The sequence below is a fragment of the Asterias amurensis genome, chromosome 1, assembly GCF_032118995.1.
Source record: "Asterias amurensis chromosome 1, ASM3211899v1".
Classification (NCBI taxonomy): domain Eukaryota; kingdom Metazoa; phylum Echinodermata; class Asteroidea; order Forcipulatida; family Asteriidae; genus Asterias; species Asterias amurensis.
This window is the reverse complement of record NC_092648.1, coordinates 36764689-36787095: the sequence shown is the minus strand read 5'-3', so window position 1 is coordinate 36787095 and position 22407 is coordinate 36764689. Positions and strand designations below refer to the sequence as shown.

The 22407-nt window shown below is 40.4% G+C and overlaps 1 protein-coding gene across 3 annotated transcripts in view; it reads left to right on the top strand.

Annotated features, from left to right (window-relative positions):
* Positions 1 to 22407, top strand: part of LOC139938683 (netrin receptor UNC5D-like) — a 64349-nt gene that overhangs the window by 12829 nt on the left and 29113 nt on the right. The window contains exons 2-3 of one of the 3 annotated variants that reach the window (XM_071934306.1): positions 6961 to 7109; positions 7216 to 7499. The exons of 1 other annotated variant lie outside the window; for it this stretch is intronic. In XM_071934306.1, the coding sequence (XP_071790407.1) occupies positions 7302 to 7499 (198 nt within the window). In that variant the 5' untranslated portion in view covers positions 6961 to 7109; positions 7216 to 7301. The remainder of the gene's footprint in view (positions 1 to 6960; positions 7110 to 7215; positions 7500 to 22407) is intronic. One more of the 3 variants, XM_071934299.1, reaches the window with a different exon arrangement.

The following is a 22407-nucleotide window of genomic DNA, read 5'->3' as shown; positions in this document are numbered from 1 at the left end:
CCCAATAAAAAAATGCTACAGTTGACTAATTGTGCTCAACTCCTGCAAAACTTTCGCTGCGAAAACAAAAGTGACTTGAAAATTAGATTTGCATTCGCAGGATAATACCCGTGGTTTACTTACGTGCAAAAGTAGGCCGGGGCGACTAGTGTGCTTTAGTGTTATAGTCGCGACTACAAATTATTGTTTGAGTCACGACTACAAATTATTATTTGAGTCGCGACTACTATTTTTCTCTACTCTGTTATAATCGTGCTCAAACGTTGACCCGACTACCTGTCTGGTGAAACACTTAGTTGTGTTGCTTCTTACTATTCGCAACATATAATATAACGTGCGCTTGCAACACTTTGCGGCACAAGTCTTGAGAATCCGTAATTTATCTCGACAAGTGTCATAGTTGGGTTTGAGGTGCGACTAGTCCAGTTAGTAAATTTCACTAGTCACCCAGGCCTATCATGATGGGAACTTGCTTATTGAGGTTTTATCGCGAATGCAAAATTTTAAGAGAGGACGCTGTTGAACCCACACAAAGGTATAGGCGTTGCGAGCGCGAGTCGTAGAAACTGGTAGAAACCGCCCCATATTCCTTCCCAAAATGCATTGCGGTTCTGAATCGCGATAAACCTTCTGAAAAATCTTGTGCGAATGGGCCCTATGTAGTGCTCTGCTCTGGAAGCAAAGATTCAGTGCTTAGAAGAAGCAGTGAATTCTGCGCTTACGTCAAGCGAAATACACTGCTTAGCAGGGATTTCTTTTGTTTGTGTGCTTCCAAGCTCGCACATTTTATTCCGCGCATGCACATTTAGCAGAAAATGGTGATCGTAGGTGCAGAGTTTGGTGGTTACGAGTTCAGTAAAATCCACTCGAACTAGATCAAACATCAAACCACCAACCAAATACAGGGATTTTATCATTAAGTAGTTTGTCACATGGCAATGGACTCTAAAGATACTGGCATGAACTCAAGAAACCAACCAAATCAAACAATCCTGAGTCAAATGCAAGTTTTTACATTATTCAACTAGGGACCACTCATCTTATATACCGCCCTCTATTGACAGTGAAAATCCTTGCAGCACCATATCTCAAGAAGTGCAGGACCAATTTTTACACTGTCTGTAGTGAAGACTCCTTGGGGCATGGACATTAATTTTGAAAAACTGTGACCTCAAGTTGACCTCTACTTCCGGGTTAACCGGAAGTGGGACCATATCTGAAGAGTTACACAACCGATTTAAAAAAAATTCTTCAGTTATAGACTCCTTAGGTCTTAAAACTTGTTGGGAAAAACCGTGACCTCATTTTGACCTCTCCTTCAGTGTCAACTGGAAGTGGGACCATATCTCAAGTACCATTGAACCGATTTTCAAACTTTTTTCAGTTTAAGACCCCTTGGGCATCGGAGATTAGCCTTAGGTTACCGTGACCCCATGTCGACCTCTACTTTCGGGTCAACCGGAAGTGGCACCATAACTCAAGACACTATTCAACTATTTTTTTAAGAGTGATTACCTAACCCTAACCCTAGGACGCATCGATTCAGCAGGGTGCGGGCGCCACTTGACGGAAAACATTGTGGCGCCCAGCGAATCAACGATCATTATAGTATAGAGGAGAAATAATTTTCTCCTGAACCACATAAAATAGTTGGGTTTGTGCTGTCTCTTATATACCGAGACCAATCTCGAGACGAAGAACACTGCCAAACAGGAAACTCTCAAAGTAACATAAATGATGTATCCTGCTGATGAGGGAATGTCATAGATTAATGATCTCAAGAACTACACAACCGATTTTTAATTTCTTTACAATTGTAGACCCATCGAGCACGAAAGATTGAACTCTCATTACCGTGACCCCATGTTGAACTTTATTTCTAGGTCAACCGGAAGTGGGACCATACCTCAAGCACAACACAACCGATTTTTCCATTTAGTTCCAGTTTAAGACCCATTGATCATTAAAGATTAAACTTGGATGACCATGACCCAAGTTGACCTTTACATCCGGGTCAACCGGAAGTGGAACCATATCTTAAGAACTGCACAACCAATGTTCAAGTTCTTTTCAGTTATATACCCTTTGAACCCTAAAGATTGAACTTGGATTACCTTTACCTCAAATTGACCTTTACTTCCGGGTCAACCGGAAGTGGGACCATATCTCAAGAACCATGCAACCGATCTTCAGTTTCTTTTCAACTATAGACCCCATGAACATTGAAAATTAAAAACGGAACAGCACTGTGTTTGTTCACAAACACTTGAAGTCTAGTTATTGTTATTATTCTTTGTTTCCGCCTCAAACCCCATAGCGTTTGTACAGCGTTTTTGTTTAGGCCCCTACTCCTAAAGTATTAGGATAAAATAGTTAAATCATATATCAAATTGAAGCTTAGAACCTAAGCTTTATTCTAATACAAAAGTGTAAAAATTCTTCATTAATTAACCACGTGGTCTTCATTTGAATTTTTAATTTGTAAACTTGATGCAGTCACTTTCATGTTATTGCGAAATATTCTCTTTGGTAAATGCCGTACAGTATGTACCTATCATGAGTTGTGACTTCTTGAGATGAGTCTACGCGTTTGAACATAACTGGATGCAGTCACTTCCATGTTATTGTTAACCATTCTCCAGGGTAAATGCAATTCAGTATGTACCTATCATGAGTTGTGACTTCTTGAGAGGAGTCTACTCAAGTCTCTTTTTCTTGTTTTTCTACATACGTTCTGGACCACAGCGCAGTGTCTGTTTCTTCGTTTCCTAACCGAGTTCTGGACGTACACAGAGGCATAGGGTTTTCGTTTAACGAACGTGCGTATATAAATAGGGGTACGTTTTTGACGACGACGACATACCATGGTGTCCACAGAATTACACTAAACTTAAACATTTTGAAGATAATGATAGTTGAAAGCTTCCCTTAAAATATTACTTGCTGTGGTGTTGTAGTTTTTGAGAAATTAGTGAAAAAAAACCTGTCAACGTATGACTGGGACCGAGTTGGTTTGGGACCGAGTTGACCGGGTTCGTTTTTGAGAAATGAGTGAAAAAACTGTCAACGTATGACTGGGACCGAGTTAGTTTGGGACCGAGTTGACCGGGTTCGTTTCAGGCGACAAGCGTGGACGACAAAAATAGAACGCCTGGGATTTGGAATCTTTTACGGGTGAAATCGGGGACCATAACCCTAAACTAACTCAAGTATTTCGCTTTCTTTTCGGAAATTATACCATGACATACAAAAACTCTTTGGCAGGAATACAAAAGCAGCGATTTTATTATTCTGACGTTTCTCTTGTGGTTGAGTGGGTCACTTGTATAGAGCTGCTTATAATAAATAGGCAAAACATTTTGCTTTATAAAAAGCAGAAACTGAGCAGAATAGTGGCTAAATATTATAGAGCTACTTATTATAATCAATAGGCAAATTATTTTGCTTTAAAAAATTTGCAGATGAGCAGAATACCTTGAATCACAACTTGTACTTGTATTTGCTGTGTTTAGCTGCTTTTTGTGTTTAAAAAGCTTTAGTGTAGTTTGGTCCTGGGCCAATGGCTTTTAAGGGAATGAATCGCAGCGCTTACGTAATCATGAAATTGTGCTTACGGTAAGCGTATTTAACAGCTTAGCAAGGAATGCGTTCTTGAGCGTCACAGTTCCCAATAAAAAAATGCTACAGTTGACTAATTGTGCTCAACTCCTGCAAAACTTTCGCTGCGAAAACAACAGTGACTTAAAAATTAGATTTGCATTCGCAGGATAATACCCGTGGTTTACTTATGTGCAAAAGTAGGCCGGGGCGACTAGTGTGCTTTAGTGTTAAAGTCGCGACTACAAATTATTGTTTGAGTCACGACTACTATTTTTCTCTACTCTGTTATAATCGTGCTCAAACGTTGGCCCGACTACCTATCTGGTGAAACACTTAATTGTGTTGCTTCTTACTATTCGCAACATATAATATAACGTGCGCTTGCAACACTTTGCCGCACAAGTCTTGAGAATCCGTAATTTATCTCGACAAGTGTCGTAGTTGGGTTTGAGGTGCGACTAGTCCAGTTAGTAAATTTCACTAGTCACCCAGGCCTATCATGATGGGAACTTGCTTATTAAGGTTTTATCGCAAATCGCAAAATTTCAAGAGAGGGCGCTGTTGAACCCACACAAAGGTATAGGCGTTGCGAGCGCGAGTCTTAGAAACTGGTAGATACCGCCCCATATTCCTTCCCAAAATGCATTGCGGTTCTGAATCGCGATAAACCTTATGAAAAATCTTGTGCGAATGGGCCCAATGTAGTGCTCTGCTCTGGAAGCAAAGATTCAGTGCTTAGAAGAAGCAGTGAATTCTGCGCTTACGTCAAGCGAAATACACTGCTTAGCAGGGATTTCTCTTGTTTGTGTGCTTCCAAGCTCGCACATTTTATTCCGCGCATGCACATTTAGCAGAAAATGGTGATCGTAGGTGCAGAGTTTGGTGGTTACGAGTTCAGTAAAATCCACTCGAACTAGATCAAACATCAAACCACCAACCAAATACAAGGATTTTATCATTAAGTAGTTTGTCACATGGCAATGGACTCTAAAGATACTGGCATGAACTCAAGAAACCAACCAAATCAAACAATACTGAGTCAAATGCAAGTTTTTACATTATTCAACTAGGGACCACTCATCTTATATACCGCCCTCTATTGACAGTGAAAATCCTTGCAGCACCATATCTCAAGAAGTGCAGGACCAATTTTTACACTGTCTGTAGTGAAGACTCCTTGGGGCATGGACATTAATTTTGAAAAACTGTGACCTCAAGTTGACCTCTACTTCCGGGTTAACCGGAAGTGGGACCATATCTCAAGAGTTACACAACCGATTTAAAAAAAATTCTTCAGTTATAGACTCCTTAGGTCTTAAAATCTGTTGGGAAAAACCGTGACCTCATTTTGAATTCTTCTTCCGTGTCAACTGGAAGTGGGACCATATCTCAAGTGCCATTGAACCGATTTTCAAACTTTTTTTCAGTTTAGACCCCTTGGGCATTGGAGATTAGCCTTAGGTTACCGTGACCCCATGTCGACCTCTACTTTCGGGTCAACCGGAAGTGGCATCATAACTCAAGACACTATTCAACATTTCAAACTTTTTTTCAGTTATAGGCTCCTTGGTCATTTTAGCACATAATCTAAGCAAAAGAACACGGAACAGCTTTGTGTTTGTTCACAAACACCTAATGTCTAGTTTAAATAGCTGTTCGTTTTGCGTTGTTACCCTTCATTTTTATAAAATACAGTTAAAGCCTGCATCGATAACTTTGAAAATGCAAAACTATGCATTTTTTTAGCCTCGATACATTTTTGTTGCCCTTTGTTTTTCGGCTAATGTCAGGACCATCTCAAATTAAAAGTTAACCAATGTTTCAAAGAAAACAAAAGCTTACAAAATCGGGCAGCCCGCATTGTATTCCAGGTTACGTCGTCATTCCACATCTCCTCTGTTAAACTCTCTACACTGGTTGCCAATTGACAAAAGGATCAAGTTCAAAACACTAATCTACATCTACAAAGCTCTCAACGATCTGTCGCCTGTCTACCTGAAAGACTGCATTGCCACCCATGTACCATCTAGGGAAGGCCTGCGATCGAGCCGGGACGTTACTCGTCTTTCCATTCCAAAGAGTAGCAGGCGGATAGGCGATGGATCGTTCAGTTTTTTTGGGCCAACTCTCTGGAACACATAACCACGTACCCTAAGGTCCTCTCCAACGGTTTCTGCTTTCAAATGCAACCTCAAAACTTATTTATTCAGTGTATTGTAATTATTTGCTTTTTGTTTGTGTGTAAAGCGCAATGATCATTTTTTTGGATTTGCGCTATATAAGAGCTGGTTTTATTATTATTTATTATTTTAAAGGGGTCGTTATTTAATTTAAAAACAATCAAATGAAATTGAATGGCTGACCAGGTCTTGCTGCTGGCTTTTACGAAATTTAATGAATGTTGCGGCCTTGTGGAATTGAATGGTCTAATTTGAATAGTGACTGCTAAACTAGTGAAACTGAATTACTCACTTTTACTTAAGGAATAATAGGGTAGCGACTCGTTCTTCCGCGGCCGTTTAGAACCGGAGGGATAGTTGGTGTTTGATAAAGGCCCGAGCAACGACCCTGCAAGGTTTTAAACGGCCGTGAAAGAACGAGTCACTACCCTTTCAGTCCCATTCATAAATGCCTTTTTGGTTATAAAAGACGTAATAAAGTAAAAAACTCTGTAAAACTAATCCGTTTCCGACGTGCTTGAGCTATGTATGTACGACGTCCGTGTGTTGCATTGTTATGACTGAGACGCCCAGTTTCCGGATCCTTTAGTGCGCGTTGTAGTCTTGGTGCACGACGTTCTCGTTTTCCGCGGCCAACTCACCGACAGCGCCCGCATCGCCCGTAACAAGAAACGTTTTGCACCAATATAATAGATGTTAAATTTGCATCGGGGATAAAGAATATTAATTTTGGTTTTTACCCATACACCGATGTGTGTTAGCACTGTATACTCAGTACTTTCCCGAGTCCTGTGAAAAAATATCACAGGCATGTTACTCGGGTGGGATTCGAACCCACGACCCTTGCAATTCTAGAGCAGTTGGTAAGACACTGCATTTCTGTTGATAATGCACAAAGACCTACAATTCCATAGGCGAGTGCTACTTCGTGAAAACGCAAAAAGAAAAATTTTGCACTTTTTGGGTTTCACGAAGTAGCACGCATCTTCTCTTGTGTCTAGTTTCATAATTAATTATGCAAATGAGTCAAAATAAGATTAATTGATAAGTTCAAGTCATCAAGTATCTACATTGAAAAATTTAAATGGAAATACTTTGAAGTTTTGAAGGGAGGCGGGTTTCTAAAAAGTGTTCAACTTCAGAGGCCGTTTTCTTTGATTGTTGTTTTTTGCTGGTATAGCAGTGAGTGCTACTTCGTGAAACCGCTGACGATTCATCTGGCCCCAATGTAGATTGTGGGTGTAGCTACCCAGCAGGGAGAGCTGTTGGCTCTGACGTGGTAGACCGGCCGACGTACCTCCAAAACCTAAGAACACTACTAAGAGCCACGTAAGTGAACAATTTACGAGGGCTTCGTGAATACGGCCCAGGACTTTTCCCATTCTAAGAGATTGAAAGTGCTTCATTATTTTCCTGTTTTTTCATATTTATTTAGGTTCAACATTGGAGACACATTTGCAAAAGGTGCAAAGAAAGAATGGACATTCAGAGATAAATCACCGAACCCTTGAACTTATAAAGATGGGGTCTGCGTGTACGAAATCTTTAAACATGGAGGTACAAAGTCGGATGCACCCTTCATACGGGTCGAACCAGTTAGTAATCCCATTAGACTACACCAGTTATATTACTAACTACGACGACACCTGCATTAACGAGTTATCGGAACAGACCGACACCATTTTAGACGTACAGCACACACGTCACGATTCTTTTCCGGTAAGGGTTAACCTAGTCACATGGCCCAAGACTATAGTGCTCGGTATTGGATAGTGTACTACGCGCAGTTGTAAATCGCCAAAGCGCGCCCTCTACGGTATGATTTAATTTACTGGCGAGCTTGAAATCTAGACTATACTGGCAAGCTGGATATCTTGCAGCGCTGTGTTAACTTTTTCATTGTTTTCTGCTTAAGCTTTCCGACGGAACCGATCGAACCAATCAGCGTGCGATCGTAGTAATAAATTAGCAAAAATGTATTCTGTGACCCAGGGTCATTCTTGTTATGATTTCACGGCATTGGCAGCTCTGTGTTAGTTGTGGAGGAAGAATCGTTAGGAAATAGGAATAATGCTCGCAATTGTGAATGCTAAAGATAAAAAAGTTTAAAAAGCCGAAGCTATAGATCTGCTATCTAGATGGCAATGGATTAACGACTATGTCAAAATATGCTGCTGATGGTCTGTATTGCGATGGATACATTCGTGAGGTCTTCGTGCATTGTCGTGTGCTGCATGCAGTTGGACTGTGTGTCCGGGGGTGTGTACAATCGGAGTTTCTCTCCATGGACCATGATGGTACAATACAATAATTTTTACCATGGAGGGTTTCCTTCCTCCATGAATAAACTAAAGCAATACCACGATACAACCAAACGTTTGCAACGGGAGACTTTGAAACGCCAGGTGGCAGCAGACTTACCAGGTAAACTTCCGTTGTTTACGTAGTTCTGAGCGTGCGCACATTACCGAGAACACATGGTAAGCCTGCTGCCACCAAGCGTCCCAAAAGTCTCCCACTGATGGAAGTCATTAACGAGCTTTCTCATGGCGACGGTAGGCACACACGACGGAGAGTAGTATAGCACAGTAGTCCCGATGCTCACGCTCGAGTGCTCCCGTCCTGTATGTTGTGGACCGCATGGTGATATAGAATTGATTCAAGTCCCAGTCCCGTGAGGGTCCTTTTATTTCCAGTCCCATCGCCTAAAAACATCAGACAACTTTTGCGAGGTTGGCATCCCCAACCTAGCCCCTGTGCCTGGCCATTCTCGGGACCACAATAGCTACATTTTGAAGTTGGAGATGATTTTTAGGATCTCTCGCACGAGAACGGGGCTTGAATCAAGTCTATCACAAGGCTCCCTCACCATACAACGTGTACAAACTACATCTCTTCGTTGTCGTACAGACCGGACGTTGTTTCACCAAAATAGCGTTCCCAATCTCTACACGACGGAGACTACTTCAGTTTGGCGCATGCGTCGATCAATTTTCCTGCACCCTTACACTGATCTCTATAGACGATGTGACCTATGTTTACATTCAAACCGCCCTCTGTACCGGAAACCACAGGACTTGGAGTGCTGAAAAACATGTCCGGCGTATGGGCTCCAAGGACCCTGCCCGACTTATGTCTCTCTTCCATCTCTGCGCGCTACATACGCATCCTGCGCAACTCCTCCTCCATTATTCGCCTGGCCTCGACGGCATCCTCGACTATATTTTCGGCTCCTCCATCCGAAGCACCTCCATCCGAAGCACCTCCAATTCCTCCTCCATTGCCCTTGAATCCATCCGGTCCATTATTGTGTCCGTTGTACAGCTCTAGAATAACACCGTCTTCCACAAAAATTACAGCAAATCCCACTTCTGACACCAATGTAGCGATTCCCGTCTGGTGGTCACCAGCACAGGACGAGCGGTAGTCCTGCTGGCACTTGGGGTGAGGTCGTTAGGCAACCGTATATCGCCGCATGTAATAAAAATGTGGGGGGGGGGGGTATCTAGAAACTGTAAGAAACTACTGACTTCCATGGAGTGAGGGCAGAGACAAGTTCCTGATTGACTATTGATCCGTTTTATTTATTATCTCTATAAAAGCACAGTAATTCCTGATTCCAACTACGTAGTCCTCCTTTCCTTAAGGCCAGAAATGGTCCCTTAAGGCAAATGACAACACTTAAGATCACCGAAATCCCTCAAGTAACTGGAAATACCTAAAGTAATTGAAAATCCCTTAAGGTAACTGGAACTAACTTAAAGTAACTGAGCCCCTCTTAAGGTAACCAAAGCTGCCTGTAGGGCCTGATCAAATCCCGGACTCCCGAGCAAACAATACAATGCACAATAGAATATGACCTCCTTACGGAAGTGGATAACAGCACGTCTCTACGTCCAACTTGCCACAAATATCACAGAAAAGAATCCAATAAAACCTACCCCTCGGTTACACAACTGTCAGCACAGCAACTCCCAATGCTCCGAACGCTAGATAGCCCTGCTACTTTTCCCGACACATAAACACACTAATCACGTCGCCTCCTTAAACCTCCCCGCCAATTATTAAACACCACTATTCAAAACACGTCTGTACAATTCGCTGTCCAGTCTGCAACTGACCGCTATGCGGGCGCCTACCCTCGCGCTCTCTCTGCTCGCGCTATGCCTGGAGCGCCACCGCGCGGTACCATTTCGTTACAATATCATATTTACTGTCAATCAAGAAAGACATAGAACTGTACTCTACATTTTGCTGCAAAGTTCCACCAACGTATCACAATTTATTGTCAACATGTATCATATCAATACAGAGATTGACTTTCAAGATGAGTTTACATAGCTTTTTCAACCCTGAGGGAGCTGTGCGCACACTCTTATTAGGCATTAATAATTCTAGACTAGTGTTTAAGTCGCAACTATTTGAGGCACGAATAGTTAAAGGGACACACCGGCTGACCGTTTACGCAATTTAGGGGTGTAGAATCATAAATAATGTTTTCATAGATGGTTGCTGTCAAAAAAATCATCAAAATGTCACGTATTTAGCGAAAAGTTATTAAAAAAACCCCAATGCGGTAAAAGGCCAGCGTATACGTGTTTCCAGCCGTTGCAACTGTCAAATCTTAGTGACATTGTCGCACAATGTTGTAAGTAGACTGGTACTTTGTTTATAGCAACGTTTTACTATGACGCAGCATAAGGATCCAGTCTATCCATACAACCAGCATAAAAAACGGATCAGGCAAATCCTTCGACGATGGAGGTAGACTTTTGTGCTTCGACGTACACATCCAAAGATTGTCACGAAGAACACAAAGAAACTAACCCAGAATATGATGGGACAGTGACAAGTAAATAAAGCATTCCTGGCCCCAATAAACTAGGCCTACTACCGCACAGCCATGATGCAGTTTGGAATGCGATCGTGGCGTTACGTGCTCCCGACGTGCCAGGACCCAATTACATAATGCCTTCATAGTGGCACAAAACTTATCTAGCACAAAATAGTATTGTAGCGATTCCCGTCTGGTGGTCACCAGCACAGGACGAGCGGTAGTCCTGCTGGCACTTGGGGTGAGGTCGTTAGACAACCGTATATCGCCGCATGTAATAAAAATATGGGGAAGGGGGTCTAGAAACTGTAAGAAACTACTGACTTCCAAGGAGTGAGGGCAGAGACAAATTACTGATTGACTATTGATCCGTTTTATTTATTATCTCTATAAAAGCACAGTAATTCCTGATTCCCACTACGTAATCCTCCTTTCCTTAAGATCACCGAAATCCCTCAAGTTACTGGAAATCCTTTAGGCAACTGGAAAATCCCTTAAGCAAATGGAAAATCCCTTAAAGTAACTGAACCGCACTTACGGTAAAACCAAAGCTGCCTTTAGGGCCTGATAAAATCCCGGACTCCGAGCAAACAATACAATGCACAACAGAATGTGACCTCCTTACGGGAGTGGATTACCGCACGTCTCTACGTCCAACTTGCCATAAATAACACAGAAAATAATCCAATAAAACCTACCCCTCGGTTACACAACTGTCAGCACGAACTCCCAAAGCTCCGAACGCTAGCCCTGCTACTACTCCCGACACATAAACACACTAATCACTAATCGCCTCCTTAATCCTCCCCGCCAATTGTTAAACACCACTATTGAAAACACGTCTGTACCATTCGCTGTCCAGTCTGCAACTGCCCGCTACGCACTCTCCACGCACCAGCAGCAGCGCATGCTCCCCATAATGCCCCGCGGCAGCCAGCGCCCCGCCAAACCGCCTATTTGCGGGCTAAGGGCGCCTACTCTCGCGCTAAGCCTGGAGCGCCACCGCGCTGGTACCATTTCGTTACAGTATTGCAAAGCTGAAACTGATTACCAGACAAATGTTAATTAAATTTGAAAACTTTTAGCTGGTGCCCGACTAAATTTTTAAATAGTAAAGACATTTTGTAAGCAGTATTTTATGCTAAACTGATCAATGGGCCTGTTCACAATGACAGATTTTTGTATCTCGGGGGGGGGGGGGAAGTGCATTTTGAGGGATTCAAAAGCGTCCTTGTGAGAATGTATTTGGAAACGTTAGCGTAGCTGCAAATCTTGAAACGTTAGCCTAGCTTGACTCGGGATTGAAAGCGTACCTTTTGATTATAGCGTAACTGGAACCTAAACATATCTTGGATGGTATAAGCGTAGCTGAGTAGCTGCGTAGCTTGAAACGTAACCATTTCTTTTGGAACGTAACCATATTTTTAGGAACGTAAGCATATCTTGGTACATAAGCGTAGCTGGGTATTTTGGAACGTAAACGTAGCTGCGTATGAAACGTAAGCCTAGCTTGACTCGAGATTGAAAGCGTACCTTTTGTTATTGTAGCGTAACCGGAACTAACTGTATCTTGGATTAAGCGTAGCTGAGAAGCTGTGTAGCTTGGAACGTAACCATATCTTTTTGAACGTAACCATATTTTTTGGAACGTAAGCATGTAAGCATATCTTGGAATGTAACCGAGCTGGGTATTTTGGAACGTAAACGTAGCTGCGTATGGAACGTAAGCGTAACTTGACTTAGGATTGAAAGCGTACCTTTTGTTATTGTAGCGTAACTTGAAGGAATGTAAGCAAAACTTGGAATGTAAGCGTAGCTGAGTAGCTGTGTAGCTTAAAACGTAACCTTATCTTTTGGAACGTAAGCATATCTTGAAAAAGAACCCAGTGCACTTATCGAAAAGAGAAGGGGTTTGCCCGGTGTTCCTGGCTGTGGCTGCTGTATGCGCCATATAGCACCTTGTAAACCCTTATAAGGTGCTACATAATTGGGTCGCACAATTCATAACTTAATAACCAACTTTCTATGTGTAATACTAAGCGCCTTGAGTACCTTGTTTGGTAGATACGTGCGCTATATAAGACAATTCAATCTTGGAACGTAAGCGTAGCTGGGTATCTTGGAACGTTAACGTAACTGCGTATGGAACATAAGCGTAGCTTACTCGGGCTTGAAAACGTACCTGTTGATATTATAGAGTAACTTGAAGGAACGTAAGCGTAGCTGAGTTTCTGCGTAGCTTGGAACAGAACCAAATAATACCTCAAATAACAATCTCAAAAATAACACTTCATTCACAGAATTAAAAAATTAAATTGTTTTGACAAAATAATGCTTTGATGGAATTTTGTTTTATCATTTTTTTTGTTTCAACCTTTTACAAAATTCTTATTCACCTGTCCTTTTTTACGATCGGGGCTCCGTTTTTTTTAATCCTTTTTTCTTCTTTGTAAAACATTTTTTAAGCTACTCACACAACAACACTGTCAATATGACAAAATGCCGTATTCTAACGTTTTGACATAATCAATCTTTTTTAATTACCTGAAAACTCCCAACAAAAAGAAACTAGGAGCCATGAAACAAAACAGAGCATTATGCGATCATAAGAAATAACGGAATCGACACGAGGTGTACCAACTGACAAACGCACAATGACAAACATGTACTTTGATGTCTGGCTCCCAACCCCTCCCAAGCTAACGGCGAGACCCGCACGCTTGGAGTTCATAGCGCCTGGGATAACACCTCTAGCCCCCCACGAGACACGGCATGTGCGGTACGGTAAATGCCCCGAGGCTTACGTTCTGATTGCTCCACGCCGTGGGGCCATATAACAAGCTTCCGTTACACCGACTCTTTGAATGCGAATCTTACGTTAGATTTTTCACCATTATTTACATTTTGTAGCGATAATTTAAATACATGATCTTTTTCGTCAATTATTCGTTAATAATTTTGTTAAAAAAAATTTTAAATTTGGTTAAGTAAGTTACTTTTAGACAACTGGAAGTAAAACTAGCCCGGAAGGTCACGAGCAATGAAACACACTAAAAACCAGTATTTCTGCTTGAATTCCTGACCATTTTATTCCAGACGTCCAATCTTAATAAATTCACAGATCTAGACATAGGAAAACATCTCCACGCGAGCGGGTTTCCCAATCTTCCAGCAGGGGGCCAACCAGCAACTAGCTCCTCTGCGGAGCCGTGCTGGCGCCCTCTACTGCCTGATTGGCACGAATGTTTCACTGCTCCCTCCGAGGACTCTGCTTGACCCAAAGTAGGCAGTAAACACCAGGGACCGGCTCCGCCAGGGAGACACCTCCTTTACAACAATAGGAAAGATAACTGGCAATCAACAAGAAAACAAAAAGGCTTGGCTCTAGGATCTGGTGTTCCGTCAAGGGAGTGACTTCCCCTTCAACTATGTCTGCTAAAACAGCTGCTCCAAAAACTGCTCCAAGACATACTTTTGACGGTCTTGTCTTTACTTGAACGCTTTCTTCGTTGTATTTTATTATACATGTCTTGTATTTACTTGAACGCTTTCTTCGTTGTATTTTATTATACATGTCTTGTCTTTACTTGAACGCTTTCTTCGTTGTATTTTATTATACTTGTCTTGTATTTACTTGAACGCTTTCTTCGTTGTTCTTTATTGTAAATAATTCGTAAGAACATTTTAGCACTTTCACAATTCGTACTTTTTAAACCTGCACTGTTTTCATGATAAGATACTAATCTTGACATACTTTTGAGTGTTCTGTTCGTCTATTTTTTTGGCTTGTATTTACTTTTAATATAAATCAGTACTGTGCAGCACGGCGCCCGGACACTTTTTGTTGGGCGGACACTGTTTGTCACGTAATACATGCCAAATAGTGTCCGGGGTCTACTGCGCATGCTCAGTGGACACTTATTGCCAGCGTACAGTTTTTGTCATGACACCAGGGTGCCCTCGACGGCGTCCAATGTTAATAATAATATGAAACATTTATATAGCGCTCTACGGAGAACAGAGCCCTTTACATGAGACTATGACAACAAAAAAAAAGAAAAACTAGACATTAGGTGTTTGTGAACAAACACAAAGCTGTTCCGTGTTCTTTTCCTTGGATTATGTGCTAAAATGACCAAGGAGTCTATTACTGAAAAAGGACGAAAATGCTGAATAGTGTCTTGAGTTATCGTGCCACTTCTGGTTAACCCGGAAGTAGAGGTCGACATGGGGTCGAGGTAACCTAGGGCCCAAGGAGTCTCTAGCTGAAAAAAGTTTGAAAATCGATATTGCCACACTTTGGCTTGACCCGGAAGTAGAGGTCAACTTGAGGTCACGGTGTTTCAAAATATATTTCCAATCCCCAAGGAGTCTTTAACTACAAACAGTCTAAAAATCGGCCGTGTACTTCTTGACCCGGAAGTAGAGGTCAACTTGAGGTCACGGTATTACAAAGTTTATTTTCAACGCCTAAGGGGTCTTTAGTTGAAAAAAGTTAGAAAATTGGTTGTACAGTACTTGAGATATGGTCCCACTTCCGGTTGACCCGGAAGAAGAGGTCAATTTGAGGTAACGTTTGTTTGCAACTTATCTCCAAACTCCTAGGAGTCTATAACAACAAACATTCTAAATACATGCTGTGTACTTCTTGAGATATGGTCCCACTTCCGGTTAACCCGGAAGTAGAGGTCAACTTGAGGTCACAAGTTTTCAAAGTTTCTCTTTAACGCCTAAGGGGTCTAAAACTGAAAAAAGTTTGAAAATCGGTTGTATAGTACTTGAGATATAGTTCCACTTCCGGTTGACCCGGAAGTAGAGGTCAACTTGAGGTCACGGTTTTTCCAAATTAATCTCCAATCCCGAAGGAGTCTTTAATTAAAAACAGTTTTAAAAATCGGCCGTGTACTTCTGGAGATATGGTCCCACTTCCAGTTAACCCAGAAGTAGAGGTCAACTTGACGTCACGGTTTTTCAAAAGTGATTTTTAACGCCCAAGGGGTCTAAAACTGAAAAAAGTTTGAAAATCGGTTGTATAGTACTTGAGATATGGTCCCACTTCCGGTTAACCCGGAAGTAGAGGTCAACTTAAGGTCACGGGTTTTCAAAATTAATCTTCAATCCCCAAGGAGTCTATACCTACAAACAGGATAAGAATCCGCCGTGAACTTCTTGAGATATGGTGCTACAAAGATTTCCCAATTAAATATGCAAATGAGCGTCACGTGGTTAATTAACTAAGAATTTTAAAACTTTTTTGTCAGAGTAAAGCTTATGCTCTAAGCTTCAATTTGATATATGATTTAACTCTTTTGACCTTATGGTTTAGAAGCTAAGGAATAAACAAAAAACGTGTACAAATGCTATGGGGTTTTAGGCGGAAACAAAGAATAATAATAATAACTAGACATTAGGTGTTTGTGAACAAACACAAAGCTGTTCCGTGTTCTTTTAATTGGATTATGTGCTAAAATGACCAAGGAGTCTGTAACTGAAAACAAGTTTGAACATCTTGAATAGTGTCTTGAGTTATGGTGCCACTTCCGGTTGACCCGGAAGTAGAGGTCGACATGGGGTAACAGTAACCTAAGGCTAATCTCCAATGCCAAGGAGTCTATTACTGAAAAAGTTTGAAAATCGATATTGTCCCATTTTGGATTGACCCAGAAGTAGAGGTCAAGTTGAGGTCACGGGTTTTTGCAATTTATCTCCAATCCCAAGGAGTCTATAACTACCATCCAGTCTAAAAATCGGCCGTGTACTTCTTGAGATATGGTCCCACTTCCGGTTGACCCCGAATTAGAGGTCAACTTAAGGTCACGGTTTTTCAAACTTAATCTAATCTCCAATCCCCAAGGAGTCAATAACTACAAACAGTAGGCCGTGTACTTCCTGAGATATGGTGCTACAAAGATTTCCCAATTAAATATGCAAATATGGGTCACGTGGTTAATTAATTACGATTTTTAAAAATGTTTGGGGTCGGTGGTTTGATGTTTGATCGAATACTACTTGATTTCACAGAACTCTTAACCACCAAACTCTGCGCTTATGATTACCATTTTCCGCTTACTGTGTTTTTCAAACATCATCGTGTCATGCATCCACACAGGTTATGTTGGGCTAACAGGTGAGAAAAAGAAAAGGCAACACTATCGATATAAAGATAAGAATCTAACTTAAATATCACAAAAAGAAATATTTTTTTAGTTTTGGGGGATAAAAAATGTATTGAGAATTTACAGAGTTTCGAACTTGCAACCATCAGACTTGTAATCGCGACTGATGATCACTAGGCTACGAGAACCAATGCATTAATGAGGGTTTACATGTGTGTATATATCAACAGAAGGGATTATGATCCGGCGAAATAATTCTCGTCTCATGATTTTGGGAACATTGTTAGTAAATACGAACTGCTAATGCCTATTACTATTAAGTAGGGTTGAAATGTAGTATTAGATGCCTTTAGGGGTTTTTGCGACGACGTCGTCGTCGTCGTCAAAAACCCATATCTAAATTATGCACGTTTGTCTCGGACCCTTCCTCTATGCTTGGACGACGCCACCTCAGAGTCTAAATGTGACATTTTTTCACTCATTTCTCAAAAACTACAACACCACAGCAAGTAATATTTAAAGAGAAGCTTTCAACTGTCATTATCTTCAAACTGTTTAAGTTTAGTGTAATTCTGTGGACACCATGGTATGTCGTCGTCGTCAAAAACCCCTATTCAACTACGCACGTTCGTTTGACCGAAATCCCTAAATCTTCGTACTTTGTTGCGTGCAAAGTATATGGGCCCGGAAGCCGGTTAGATTGTTATGGGTCCTGAACGATGGTAGGAAAACAGAATGAGTAGACTTCCTCTCAAGAAGTCACAACTCATGATAGCTACATACTGTATGGCATTTACCATAGAGAATGTTTAACAATAACATGTAAGTGACTGCATCCAGTTATATTCAAACGCGTAGACTCATCTCAAGAAGTCGCAACTCATGATAGGTACATACTGTATGGCATTTACCAAAGAGAATATTTAACAATAACATGGAGCGACTGCATCCAGTTATATTCAAATGAAGATTACGTAGTTAATTAAATAAAATTTTAATTGTTTTTTACATTTAGAGTAAAGCTTATGTTCTAAGCTACAATTTGGTATAATAAACTCACTCTTTCGTATTATGGTTTAGGAGATTAGGAATAAACAAAAAACGTGTACAAATGCAATGGGGTTTTAGGCGGAAACAAAGAATAATAATAATAAAACTAGACATTAGGTGTTTGTGAACAAACACAAAGCTGTTCCGTGTTATTTTGCTTGGATTAAGTGCTAAAATGACCAAGGAGTCTGTAACTGAAAAAAGTTTGAAAATCGGTTGTGTAGAGGTTAAATTTGGGGCACGGTTGTTCTAATTTTATTTTTGATGCCTAAGGAGTATAAAACGGTTGTGTAGAGTTTAAGATATGGTCCCACTTCCGGTTGACCCGGAAGTAAAGGTCAACATGGGGTCACGGCCAGCCAATGCGAATTTCCAATGTCAAAGGAGTTAATAACCAAAACAAAATTGAAAATCGTTTGTGTAGTTTGGTCCCACTTCCGGTTGACCCGGAAGAAAAGGTCAACATGGGGGGTCATGGTTTTCAAAGTTAATATTTAATGCCTAAGGAGTCTATAACTGAAAAAGTTTGAAAATCGGTTGTATAGTTCTTGAGAAATGATCCCACTTCCGGTTGACCCGGAAATAAAGGTCAACACAAGGTCACAGTTTTCAAAGTTAATATTTAATGTCTAAGTATTTAAAAACTGAAAGAAGTTTGAAAATCGGTTATGTAGTTCTTGAGATATGGTCCCACTTCCGGTTGACTCGGAAGAAGAGGTCAAAAGGGGGTCACGAATTTTCCTCAACAAAATTTAATGCCTAAGGAGTCTATAACTGAAGAAAATAATTAAATCGGTTGTGTAACTCTTGAGATATAGTCCCACTTCCGGTTGACCCGGAATAAGAGGTCAAATCGGGGTCACGGTTACCCAATGCAAATCTATCATGACTAAGGAGTTTATTACTGAAAAAAAATTTGAATTCGGCCGTTCACTTCTTGAGATATAGTGCTGCAAAGAAAAACTCATTAAAGCTACTAATTATCATAAATTATCACGTGATGACGTCACAGTTTTAAAATTGTGTTTTTCGTACTAACAAATTTCATAAGGTACACGATGGTGTGTAACTTACCCCAATCCAATGCCTTTTACAAAAAAACCTATTAGAACGTACATTCGTTTTAACGAAAACCCTGAACCATCGTAGGATTCCAATGTATGCCTATTTGTTGTGTACAAATCCAATGGAGTATGTCCCGATCGCGGTTAGGAAAAAAAATACAATGATGCCAACATCAGGACAGCGTGGTAGACTCCCCTCAAGTAAGTCCTCAATGCGAACAGGTCCACACTGTATTTCAACCACCCATGGAGACAGTGTACAGCCACATCAAAGCGACTGCACCCAGTTTAGTGACTACATCCAGAAGTACTACGTTGTACCCATGACGGCAAGATTTTAATTTATTCGTTAATGATAGACGTCCCTTGATTGGTTTTAATGAACGGAAACCATTATTTTTAGAATCAGTGTATTTTTGGACACAAAATATCAAATTCAGGAAACAAACAGATAAATAATTTTGAAGTTATTAAGTTTTTGACCATTTAAATGTTGACATTTGAAGAGCCATTGGGTTTGTGCACAGACACAAAACGTGCAATACATGACGTCATGGTGACGTCGTCCGGATTTTAAGGCCATGGAATAGTTATACAGTACCTAAAAAGTACAAAATTGAAAAAAAAAATTGCGATCGGACGTATAGTTTGAGATATGGCAGTCTAAAGATTGGCTAATTAAATATTCATGTCGTTATAACTTAGTTAATTAATTATTTAATTTATGCAAACTACATTTAACTGCAATTTCAAGACCTAAGCTTTAATATGATATAGGTTCTGACTCTTTTATACTAAGCCAAGTATGACTTTTGGCTTTAACAAAATGCCCTGGTTAAACCTATGGGGTTTTGACGGATACAAATAATAATAATAATAATAATAATAACAAACTAGACATTAGGTGTTTGTGAACAAACACAAAGCTGTTCCGTGTTGTGTAGTTCTTGAGATATGGGGGTCACAAAGTTTATTTTAAATGCCTGAGGAGTCTATAAGAGTAACAAGTTTGAAAATCGGTTGTGTAGTTCTTAAGATATGGTCTCACTTCCGGTTGACCAGGAATATAGGTCAAATTGGGGACACGGTTGTTCTAATTTTATTTTTGATGCCTAAGGAGTCTAAAACTGAAAAAGATTGAAAATCGGTTGTGTAGTTCTTAAGATATGGTCCAACTTCTGGTTGACCCGGAAGTAAAGGTCAACATGGCGTCACGGCTAGCCAATGCGAATGTCCAATGTCAAAGGAGTTAATAACCAAAACAAAATTGAAAATCGGTTATGTAGTTCTTGAAATAAGGTCCCACTTCCAGTTGACCCGGAAGGAAAGGTCAACGTGGGGGTCATGGTTTTCAAAGTTAATATTTAATGCCTAAGGTGTCTATAACTGAAAAAGTTTGAAAATCGGTTGTGTAGTTATTGAGAAATGATCTCACTTCCGGTTGACCCGGAAATAAAGGTCAACATAAGGTCACAGTTTTCTAAGTTAATGTTTAATGTCTAAGTAGTCTATTACTGAAAAAAGTTTGAAAATCGGTTGTGTAGTTCTTGACAAATGGTCCTACTTCCGGTTGACCCGGAAGAAGAGGTCAAAATGGGGTCACGGATTTTCCCCAACAAAATTTAATGCCTAGAAGTCTATAACTGAAGAAAAAAATTAAATCGGTTGTGTAACTCTTGAAATATGGTCTCACTTCCGGTTGACCCGGAAGTAGAGGTCAAATCGGGGTCACGGTTACCCAATGCAAATCTATCATGCCTAAGGAGTCTATTACTGAAAACAACTTTGAATTCGGCCGTTCACTTCTTGAGATATAGTGCTGCAAAGAAAAACTCATTAAAGCTTCTAATTACCATAAATTATCACGTGATGACGTCACAGTTTTAAAATTGTGTTTTTCACACTAACAAATTTCATAAGGTACACGATGGTGTGTAACTTTCCCCAATCCAATGCCTTTTAAAAAAAACCTATTAGAACGTACATCATTTTAACGAAAACCCTGAACCATCGTAGGATTCCAATGTATGCCTATTGGTTGTGTACAAATCCAATGGAGTATGTCCAGAACACGGTTAGGAAAAAAAATACATCGATGCCAACGTCAGGACAGCGTGGTAGACTCCCCTCAAGTAAGTCCTCAATGCAAACAGGTCCACACTGTATTGCAACCACTTATAGAGACAGTGTACAGCCACATGAAAGCGACTGCATGCAGTTTAGTGACTACATCCAGAAGTACTACGTTGTACCGATGACGGCAAGATTTTAATTTATTCGTTAATGATAGACGTCCCTTGATTGGTTTTAATGAACGGAAACCATTATTTTTAGAATCAGTGTATTTTTGGACACAAAATATCAAATTCAGGAAACAAACAGATAAATAATTTTGAAGTTATTCAGTTTTTGACCATTTAAATGTTGACATTTGAAGAGCCATTGTGTTTGTGCACAGACACAAAACGTGCAATACATGACATCATGGTGACGTCGTCCGGATTTTAAGGCCATGGAATAGTTATACAGTACCCACAAAGTACAAAATTGAAAAAAAAATTGCGATCGGACGTATAGTTTGTGAGATATAGCAGTCTAAAGATTGGCTAATTAAATATTCATGTCGTTATAACTTAGTTAATTAATTATTTAATTTATGCAAACTACATTTAACTGCAACTTCAAGACCTAAGCTTTAATATGATATAGGTTCTGACTCTTTTATCCTAAGTCAAGTATGATTTTTGGCTTTAACAAAATGCCCTGGTTAAACCTATGGGGTTTTGACGGATACAAATAATAATAATAACTAGACATTAAGTGTTTGTGAACAAACACGAAGCTGTTCCGTGTTGTTTTGCTTGGATTATGTGCTTCATTGCCCAAGAAATCTATAACTGAGAAAAAAAGTTTCAAAAAAGTTTTGTAGCTCTTGATATAAGGTCACACTTCCCGGTTGACCCGTAAGTAAAGGTCAACATGGGCTCACAGCTACCAAAGCATAATCTGCAATGACCCGGAAGTAAAGGTCAACATGGGGTCAAAGTTGTTTCAAACTAATCTTGAATGCCCAAGGAGTCTTAACTGAAAAAAGTTTGATAATCGGTTGTGTAGTTGTTGAGATGGTCCCACTTCCGGTTGACCCGGAAGTAGAGGTCAACTTGGGGTCATGGTTTTTCATAGTTTATTTTTAATACATAGGAGTCTTAAACTGAAAAAAAATTAAAATCTGTTGTATAGTACTTGAGATATGGTCCCACTTCTCCGGTTGACCAGGAAGTAGAGGGGTCATTCCGTGTCAATTCAACACGCTTTTGGACCTGACCCTCACGGATTTAAATGAAATTCGGTGTGCTGATTGGACTCCCTGAGAAATGCCCAAATCCCAAATTTTATGTAATTCGGATCATTATTTTGGGAGATACGGCTTAACGAACTTTTGACTAATTAGCATGACCTGCTATGTTTGGACAATCATATCTCCAAAAGTAAATCACCTACCGAGATAATATTTACATTATTTTGAAGCTCTTGACATGGCCCATAATTATTTTGGGAGATAC